This window comes from Podarcis bocagei, assembly GCF_964188305.1.
Source record: "Podarcis bocagei genome assembly, chromosome: 12".
Classification (NCBI taxonomy): Eukaryota; Metazoa; Chordata; class Lepidosauria; order Squamata; family Lacertidae; genus Podarcis; species Podarcis bocagei.
In genome coordinates this window covers 16,414,943-16,425,264 of record NC_138137.1, presented here as the reverse complement: position 1 = coordinate 16,425,264, position 10,322 = coordinate 16,414,943, and the positions used below count along the sequence as shown (strand labels likewise).

Genomic DNA, 10,322 nt, shown 5'->3' with positions numbered 1-10,322 from the left:
ATCAAGTTGTACTATATAGCCAATGGAAGAATTTAGTCTGCAGAGGGTGTGTGTCCCCCCCTATTCTCTTTGGTCTTAGACCACCCACTTTGTGTTCAGGCATAGAAAAAAAAACTGGACATGTTTGTTTGTTTTTTAATCAAGGACCAGTGCCTTAACTGTTTAGAAATGTACCACCATCTAAATAGATGCACAACAGGTGAGGCACAATACAAGAAAATATCACATACAGTAAGAAGAGTCACCCCCCACAAGCTTGGGTGACTTTGCGCACATTAACTATTTTTAAAAAATGTCATAAGGGGAAGAGACTAAAACCAAGAAGCTCCCCCTGGGAAAGAATCTACATAGACTTGAGAAATATTCTGTAACGCTACAAAAGAATTTTTCTAGTTTGGCGGCTTAAAGAACGCCATCTATTCTACTACATACACTTAACATTCAGTCACCAAAGCTCTCTTGACAAAGGAGCTACAAACAAAATTAAAAGGCAACCTGAGTTTGTACGTTGATACAATCATTGAAGAGGTCTAAGACCATGCAGGTACAACAAAGCTTTCTTTATTAAAAAAAATTCTTCCTGAAGAACCATTACTGGTTAAACAATGATGGGGAAGGGGGAGAAGAGAACCAATACCATCCCAATCTTACCAAAGTCAACATAGCATGATCTCTAGTGGTGGTCTGTACCCACTGGAGTCATTATCCAAGTCTCATTTCTCCAATCCCACTTATAAGAAAGACAGAGGAAGAGGCAAAGATTTAGGAGATACAATCACAGCAATCCATTGTGTGCTTCTATTCTAGCTTTGCTGTTAAATATGGAAAACAATGGAAGAGACAGTCCAGTCTAAGCTACCTTTGGAGTGAGCATCGGAACACTGCCAAAATGTCCTGTTCCAAAAATTAACAGAATAACCCACAATCTCATTCCCGTCCTGTCACATATAATCATTTTGAAATGTAGGAGAATATTACTTCCTTTCATACATTCTCAACGGATAATGAGAGTTTTCCTGGCAGGCGTATCAGGTCTCCACAAGATTGTTTTCTAACAAACTGACGGTAGAGATCAGCAAACAGGGTTTTTCCCTCTAGCAAAGAGACCGGCAATCACAAGAACTACGCAAGACCCAATTTACTGACCAGTCCACTGTGTCTTAATACTGAAAGATGGGGAGGGATTGTGACTTATAAAGACCAGTTAATGGCGAAGGGTTATCAGTTTTTTTGCCTGAGATTTCCAAAGTGTCTCTTATACTTTTAAGTGTGGCCATCGGGGTGGGGTGTGGGTTGTACCACCCGGTTTTAATGCTATTTGTGGTCGATCCCTTTTCTCCTTGTGGTGGAAAACCATTTTCTTCTATGACATTCTGGTGCTAAATTTGAGGTAGATACTGTGCTTCTTTCATCAAAGTGAGGTAGAACTTTAAATTCTACTTTTTTAGGCATCTAGTACCACAGCAAACTGGGTTCTGCTGGTTTCCTGAGGACTCAAGGACCAAAAACAGTGTTTGTCTAACGCAAGTACCAGTGTTAACTTTTTACACAGTCCAAACGGTGTGTATGTCTAAACATCATCTTTTCTTACTTTTTAATACCCTATTACCTTTTGGCACCTTTGGATATACTTACGTAAAAAACAACAAACCACACACACAAACACAAAACACAACTCGACACAAAAAATGCTTTGGCACTTCTTAATTTAAATCAGAACTAAACATAGGAATCTCCTGATCTTCAAAAGAAATCTTGAGATATGGCTAAAATCAAGCAGAGACCTCTCCTCTTTAATAAATTAATATTGGCTTAACTAACTAAAACAGGCCACACCAATCTCTTGCAATGCCATAAGGAAATGCCCCCCGTGATCCCAGATCTCATTAGGTTTAGGGAGAACATATTTTTAATATATTTTAGGTCTCCATGGCAACCTCCACTTATAGTATTCCTTTGGTGGTTTCCCCCAATAAGTTATACTTAAGGGTACCAAAGTTTGCCACCTGAAGTACTGCTGCTCAGCACCATGACTTCCTACTGGGCTTTCAGCATCAACTAAAAAGACTATTTAGCAGAGTATTTGATTCATAAAGCTTAATCAGGAGCGTAGCGATAATTTGATGGAGAATGCATTTGGGACGGGGGGGGGGGGAGTTGCAATTTATAACAGCTCAAATTCAAGTGTTTAGTGCACAAAATTTAGAAAGCATTTAAAAAACATATTTTGCCTAAACCAGGTTTATTATCTCGGAAGACTTATACAAAGCACATGTTTGTAGCTTGTAGCTTACGCACTTTTTGGTAGCCCTGCTTTGTACTTGAGTCCTGTGTCTGGATTGCTGTATAAAGCCCATGAACATGCAAACAGATGGAGTTTAAATCCTGTCACTTATATACCCAATAAAAACCCAAACCCCTAAGGGGCATTTTATGTTGGCATTAAATGTTTCCTGTATTATTACACTACTTAGCTTCATAGCGTTATAAACACTCCTATGTCAGAAGTACACTAATACTTTAGGTGAGGTAACATGTGCTTAGCACTACACCAACTGCAGTTACTGACAGGAGTCACTCAGGGTAGCCAAACAGCGGCATTTTAAAAATAAAACATTTAGATACGCAAGCTGAACGTGTTTATCAGATTCTTCCCCCCACCACACCCCGGTTTTCTTTGTGCCAAACTGCGGATATCTCGATCCACCAGTAGAAGTAGTGTATTTATGGAAGAACGACACACCATTTCTTTCCTACAAGTAAAGAGATTTCTGGCTTCTCCAAGCTTGTGCAGCAAATAACATACAAAAGTCACAAAGCTCAAAACACTATTCCGCTACCTAACAGTTTAACACAGCAAAATGGGATGGCACAGCACAGAGAACTTTTACTCAACAAAAGAGTAGCTTATTTTAAGAGAAGCCCACCCAAAAGCAAATAGGGTAACATCAACAGAAGGAAGACAAACACTTGCCTTACAGACACACACACACGGGATTCTGCCAACTCTAAAATTAAAGCTTTTTAACCAGTTATCTTTGGTAGCTAGATCAGGCTAACCTTACTTCTCAACTTGAGTCCCAAGTAAAATGCTCTAATCTGCAATGCCTTTGAACGTCATACGCCGGCCTCATGTGAAGCACGAAATCAAGCTTGAAATCTCCAGCGACACTGCATGGAACCAACACACCTCCAATTTAGACAACAATTTCTGACATAATGTGATGAGCAGTTAAATGGCAAGTCTTCTATTAAAAGCACACAGATTACCCTTTTCCAGACGAAAGCATGGTATTTTGGTGTACACAGAGGGGGCAGAAAACCTTCCAAGCATGATGCAAGGGATTCTTGAAGAGGTGGCACAAAATGTACAGTTGTGGTTACAGTGCCACTGACAGATTGCTTAGTCCATGCCCCCATCTCCACTAAACTATGCTTTGCAACTAACCACCTATGTAGTGTGTGGACATCCTCAGACGTCACAACATCAGGCCCACTACAAACGAGGAGGGGAGGAAATGAGAACCAAAGTGAATTTCACTGCCAAGGATGCGATGGTTCTCAGTGACTGTAGAGAACAGTTTCCCATTTTAAACTATCGCAGATCTTTTTGAAAAAACAACCCAGTATCCTAACAGGCTGTGATGCACTCTCTTCAGAGATGCTGGTATTGGCTAAAAGGAAAGGCAATGTTTCGAACTAACCTGATTAAACCTATTAGAAACATCAGAGTTCAGACACTCACCAATTCTACATTCTTCCTGGACCATCCAAATTTGCTGGGGGAAGGGATGCAAGTTTTCTGCATTTTGTGGGCTGCGGTTCAATAGAAAGACAAAACTCAAGCTTCCTGTTTCTAAAAGTTAGTTTCTAAGAAAATACGCAAAGTGCAACTCACAACATCTTTGTTAGTACTGAAATCCCTAGAAAATTTTATTTTTTTTTTTTAAAAATTGCCAATAATGGGCATATGGTAGAGCATTCGTATACATTAACTGGACCACATTTCAGCCTTCATGTGACATCAGTACAGCTTATTTCTTCCTCAGTAATAACGAAGGATAGATACAAAAAAACTACAAAGTCTCGTCACTATGCCAGAAACATCCACCTTATTAATATTTTGGATTTCCAACTAGGATTCTAGTCGAGACACAAACGAAACAGGACAGATATGTCTCCTGAGATAACCTTAGCAAAGGGAATAGCTACAATCCCACCACACACTTGCTCAAGATTAAGCCCCACGGTGGCCAATGAGGCTTGCTCCCAAATATCTGTATAGAGGAATGTACAGTGTTAAAGTGAGAACTGGAAAGTTTAACAGGACAACATGGAGGAATTGTATTCCTATGGTTCGGTACTAAACCTGAAATCTGGAGCTTCCTCTCTCAGTGCTAAATTCTGTGGCTGATTAAATTCAAGGAACTCGTAGTTTTGGTTTAAGATACTACACCCCATTTCACATGGCATTCTTTGGCGCTGGAACAAATGAGGTAGGTTTTAGGGTGGTTCTCTTTCTGTACACTATCTTGTCCCTGAGAGAGGGTGCTACATGGGTGTCCTGGCAGGATGAATTTCCAAGAAGGGGAGCTTTATGAAAAGCTCAGATTTCGTTACTACAGTCTCTTTTCCTTCACCCAGGTGCAACTGAAACACCCTGAATCTCTAAATTTCCGTTGATTACATCTGAACAATTATAAATGTCTAGAGGCACGAACTAGGCTTGGTTTTCTAAAAAGTTTCTAAAAAGTAAATTCTCCCAGCGCATGCCTTCAAAACAGAACATTCGGCCCAAACATTTGACTCATTGCCTTTGCATGTGTATTGTAACAGAGAGCTATGTCTATATCTAGAGAGAGAGAGAGAGAGAGAGAGAGAGAGAGAGAGCGCACAGACAAAAATATATCTTTTTATAAAGAACTGGGGGGGGGGGAGAGAAAGGCTATGAGAGAAACACACGGTCAAAAGGAAGCCCTCGCTCACCTTTTGAGAATAAGCGGCACCAAAGCTACGATCCAGGGATTTTGACAGAAGCCACTTTCTCTCGAGGCTTCCCCCCCACACCCAGGCAGCACCTCCTCATGCTGCCTTGGAGGTAAAACTTCTAAACGTTTCCAGGTTTGGAGAGCAGCTTGCCCAGCAGTGAGGAGGGAAAGGAAGGCTGCTCCCAGAGGTTCCACATACAGGGAGGACATTTACCACCTGCGTCTTTGGACCAGTGTCCAAAGCCACCAAATAAAAGAGAAGCTAAACATATTCATAACGCCTTGTGCATTTTCCTAAGCAGCTTCCTTTTGTGTTGTGGGGTTACTGCATTTTTCTTTTACAATAATAATAATAATACATGCAAAACAGCAAATATCAATGAAGAAGAACCTGGGCTTCCCTCCCTGGCCCAGGGAACCCCATCCCACTTGCAAAAAAAGACCAAAGCCTTTTGGAAACGACGACTCTTTTAACGCTGAACAGTATGTCAAATGCACTGAGGTATTAAAAAGAAAATAAAGGAGAACAAGGAAGAAGTTCTCTGCTGCAGCAGCATCTAAAAACAGGACCCCTTCACCGCCGCCATAAAACAAAACAACTCCCCACAGTATGATCAGAACAACAAAATTAAAAATACCTAAAAACTACCGATTTTCTTTCTTTCTTCTTTTTAAAGATGAGAGTGTGTGCCTTTTCGGCAGAGTCTACAGGATTTGCTGCCCAAACCAGCTAGTGTGCACGAAACCATGAATGCCCCCACATCTGGGGGTGGGGTGGGGAGAAGTAGTAGTTTAATTTTATGCTGCACTGTGTATACTGTGGAGGTAAAAGGAACACAAATATAATGAGGTAGATAAAAGTACATTCATCTATAAAAAAAATTAAAGATGAGGTAGGTTTGAAACTAACGTTGCAATTTGTGTGTGTGTGTGTGTTTGTGTGTTTTCTTAAAAGGATTTTCCCTGAGACAGTTTTCTTCTTAAGTATAGATTAAAGACAGATCAGAAGACGAGTATGCGATTGTTTCCAAAGTCAACCACAACAATCATGCCATCTGGGGTGACTGTTATACCTGAAGGACGGTCCATCTGACCAAAGCCACTTCCCTGAGTGCCAAATTTGCATAAAAAGCTGCCATTCGGCTCAAATATCTGCACACGGTGGTTCCTGGAATCTGCCACAATGATTCGGCCTTCCTGGTCCACAGCCACACCTTGTGGGCGCAGAAACTGGCCGTTGCTTGTGCCTTCGGAGCCAAGGAAGCGGGCCGACTGACAGTCGGGGTGTATGACCAGGAGACGGTGATTGTTGAAATCCGTCACGACCAGGTGGCCTTCGTGATTGAACGTCACTCCTCTCGGGGAATCAAAGTGCTTCCAGAGTGCCCCTTCAAAACCGTACTTGTTCAGGAACACTCCGTCAGGCCCAAAGAGCTGAACCCGATGGTTCCTCGTGTCGGACACCAGGATTTTGCCCTCGGAGTTCACCGCCACATCCCACGGGTAATTGAACTGCCCGTTCTTGGTTCCTTTCTCTCCAAACTTCAGAATGAACTGGCCGTCAAAGGTGAAGATCTGGATGCGATGATTGTCCTTGTCGGCCACGACAATCCGCCGCGAGGAGTCGGAGGCCACGCCGGCAGGCCTGTCGAACTGGCCGGGCCTGGAGCCCAAGGTGCCAAACTTGTGGTGGAAGGCGCCGCAAGGCTTAAAGACCTGGATGCGGTTGTTGCTGCGGTCGGCAACGATGATGTAGCCTTCCTTATCTACGCTGACGCCCCAGGGGCGGCACAGCTTGCCCTCACTATCCCCCTCGCTGGCAAAACAGAGCCCCGGGAGCCCGATGCCAACATAGCTGCGCCCTGACTTGACGGTGACTTTGAACGGGCTGTTTTCTATGTGCTGGTTGCACATCATGACGGAAATCAGGTGCTCCCCTTCCATCTGCGGCCTGTAATTGACGATGTAGGTTCCGTTCTGCTGGTCGCTAATATCTGCCCCAAAGAGATTTCCATCGGGCCCCATGACCACGGCAGAGATCATGTCTCCCCCAGAAAGACGCGTCTCCCCGTCATGGTCATAGCCTATCACTGTGAAAGAGGCCACTTTGCCCTGCAGTGCACGCTTGAGACCTTCTCCAGTGGCTTTGGTCAGAGGAGCGAAGGCCCCGCTGCTGACAAACCCCATAGACTTGATGGCCATATACAATGCCTGATCAGGAGGAGTGAACATGACCCTGTCGTCCTCTTGGGGCTGCAGGAAGCCTCGGACGTTCTTCAGCTCCTGCACCTGAGCGAGCATCCGGTCGCGAGCCAGGAGGATATCCATGCTCCGACCTTCCTCAAGGACCTGCTGCACTGCGCTGATGGTGTTGTCCAACTTGTTTAGATTCTGACGCAGTTTCTCAACCTGCAGGTAGAGGGACTTGGCTTTCACTTGGCGGATTTTCTCCACCTAAAACGAAGGTAACACAGAGACACAATTCGTACGCTGTTTGAGAAGTATCTGACAAGTTTGTTAGAAAGCATGTCGAATTTCTGCTCGAATAGAGCTAGGGCTGCTCTTTGGTCCAAGGTCAGGGCCTGCCTTATTTTATTAATGTTCTCCTCTGAGTCTCTGTCCTCCTCCATTATGGCAGCCACTTTCCCACCTTTGTGGGTTTTCATGTTGCCTTTGGTCATGTCTGTGTCTGAGGCCTCCTCTGAAGCCTCAAACAGGGCTCCATCTATTTCCTGAAGATCTAAACTTGCAGTTTTACTTTTTGGTCCCCATATTCCTTGGATCATCACCTTATCTAGGCTGTATAAAACTTTTTGATTAGATTTCAATAGGATCCACTCTGCTTAGATTTTGTGTCGGGGCGATTGGAGGCACAGAATTGTGCTGTGTTGACAAATGCACCTCAGTTAACAGAAATCATCTCTTTCTCTGCAATAATGGTAGGCATGACGGTGAGGAAAATGTTTAGGGGGTTGCTGAATGTTTGTGGCATTCCCGCCCCCAGACACTCAAAAATATCTATATTGTCCCATTAAAACTACCCCCTCATGTAGATGTGAAAGCTCAGGTACTTGAGAGAAAAGGACGAGATGGGCACACTCTCAGATTACATTTATGTCTATTATGTGTAACATCTTAACTGGGGCAACATATTAGATGTTGCCCCAGTTAAGATGTAACATGTTAGATATGTTACCACAAAGATATACCTAGCATGCTGTGTATTTGGGGAAAGAGGAAGACATTCTAAAGTTGGGTTGGGGTAAAATTACCCTCCTACCTGCCTGAAGTCACCATAATCAGGAAAATCACCTATATACAGCCCAGGGGCGCCAACTATAGGGGGCTCTGAGCACCCACAAAAAGTTTGTTGTGGGTGCTCAGCCTCTTGAAGCACCAGAAGTCATATCTGAGGCGTCAAGACACGTCAGAGATGCCGTCTGAGGCCTTGCGAGACCTCGGAACCTGATGTCTGGTGCCACCAGAATTCAAGTTCCGAGGTAGGGGTGGCAGGTGTGACATTGTGATGTCTGTGGCAAGAATACATGGCTTTGTAGTGTTCAGAATTTGCTGTAAAAACTAAAGTACATTTCACATTTGGGGGGGCGGGTTATAGCTCTATATACTTCTTGTGTTTAACTTATCAAGGACTGGATGATAGCCAATTTGGTCAGTCAAGCAGAGAATAGGCTGGCTCAGATGGAACATTAAAACCATGGTTTAGCTTTGCATGAATGAACCCAGCTTCTCCCAGGCCCTCTCCTCCTTCAGCACAGCCACACAGAGTTCAGAAAGTTTCACTTCCATCTGAAATTAGCCACAACTTGCTGGGTCATCCAAACCTTAACAAATCAGAGTTGCATCTAAATTACTGTTAGTGGAAACAAGACAACGTCAAACTACGGTTTATGCAACTGGCTGGTTTCCATGAACAGTTGAGATCAGTCAGAGTTTGCCAAGATCTGGATGACAGAAGAGAAGTAGGTCAGCTCATTCACCAGGGCAAGGCTAGCATCATTCCTGCAATACTAACCTATGTTTAATACAGGTGCAGGCAACATGGTGCCCTTCCAGAAGTTGCTTTGGACTACAACTCCCATCAGCCCCAGCAAGCACAGGCAATGCTCAGGAACGATGGAACCTGTAGTCCAGCAATGTTGGCATGGCACCATAGTTTAGTGCTTTGTCTGAATTCAGCTACTCTTTCACAGAACTTTTTTTCTTGTTCCTTTTATAGATGGGTAACCATAACACATGTTTACTGTGAAGACAAACAAGAGAACCAGCTGTTTAAACAAGACACAGATCAGCAGGGAATGCCCCGTCCCATTTGCCAAGGGACAATAAAGTGTGCCATTGTGGTTCATGAACCAGATGGCATGCCCTCTTGTCTTTTTTCTTTCTTTTTTACCTTCCATAGCAGCTCACACTCCCTTTCTTCTAGGGCCTTCTTGTGTCTAGATGTCACTGCTTTCACTTCAGATTGTACCATTTTTGCCTTCATCTCAACTTGTTCTGCTACAGCTTGGGCCTGCTCAATGCTGAGCTAAAAAGCAAGAGGGAGAGAAAGGAAAAAATAACTTTTAAGTCAATGTGATTCAATAGTAGCAACCGTGGATTTCTCATGCAATACAACTCTTCTAGAACTGAAGCAGAAAGTGACCAATACATCACCAATTCCCACAGAATGGGGCAAAAAGTTCAAGGTTAGTGTGTTCAAGACTTGACCAAGATAACCATCAGGTTTTTCAATGGAAGAGGGAGGGAGCTTCTACCCATGACCGGGCCAGGCTAGCTCTCTCCAATTCAACACACACACAGCAAGCAGCTACACACGATCCGTCAGCAAAAAGCTAGTAGAAAGCGCACTGTCAAAACCCGAAAGTCTCACTTCTTTGGGATGTTTGCACAGTGGTACCTCGGGTTAAGAATTTAATTCGTTCTGGAGGTCCATTCTTAACCTGAAGCACCACTTTAGCTAATGGGACCTCCCGCTGCTGCTGCGCAATTTCTGTTCTCATCCTGGAGCAGTTCTTAACCTGAGGTACTATTTATGGGTTAGCAGAGTCTGTAATCTGAAGCGTATGTAACCTGAGGTACCACTGTAGATTCTTCTTCACTTTTCAAACTTTTTTAAAGGAATTGTAGAGGGGGGGGGAGTACAAATAGGGCACCATTAGTCTAATTCAGTGCGTTTTTTAGACCCAGGCTTTAACATGTCTTGCAGCCCTCTATCTCCTGCTGTCATCCTCCTCACCCCCCTCCAACTCAATAGCAGCAAGGTGTTTAAAATTGAGAATTGGCTCTTCAATATTTCTTAAGGAACACCCCTGG

The 10,322-nt window shown here is 43.7% G+C and overlaps 1 protein-coding gene across 1 annotated transcript in view; it reads right to left on the bottom strand.

The window, feature by feature from the left end:
• Positions 1-4,860: 4,860 nt before the first annotated feature.
• Positions 4,861-10,322, bottom strand: part of TRIM71 (tripartite motif containing 71) — a 46,685-nt gene continuing 41,223 nt past the window's right edge. The window contains exons 3-4 of the mRNA XM_081164450.1: positions 9,400-9,534; positions 4,861-7,442 (exon numbers count right to left, since the gene is read on the bottom strand). Of these exons, the coding sequence (XP_081020576.1) occupies positions 5,991-7,442; positions 9,400-9,534 (1,587 nt within the window). The 3' untranslated portion in view covers positions 4,861-5,990. The remainder of the gene's footprint in view (positions 7,443-9,399; positions 9,535-10,322) is intronic.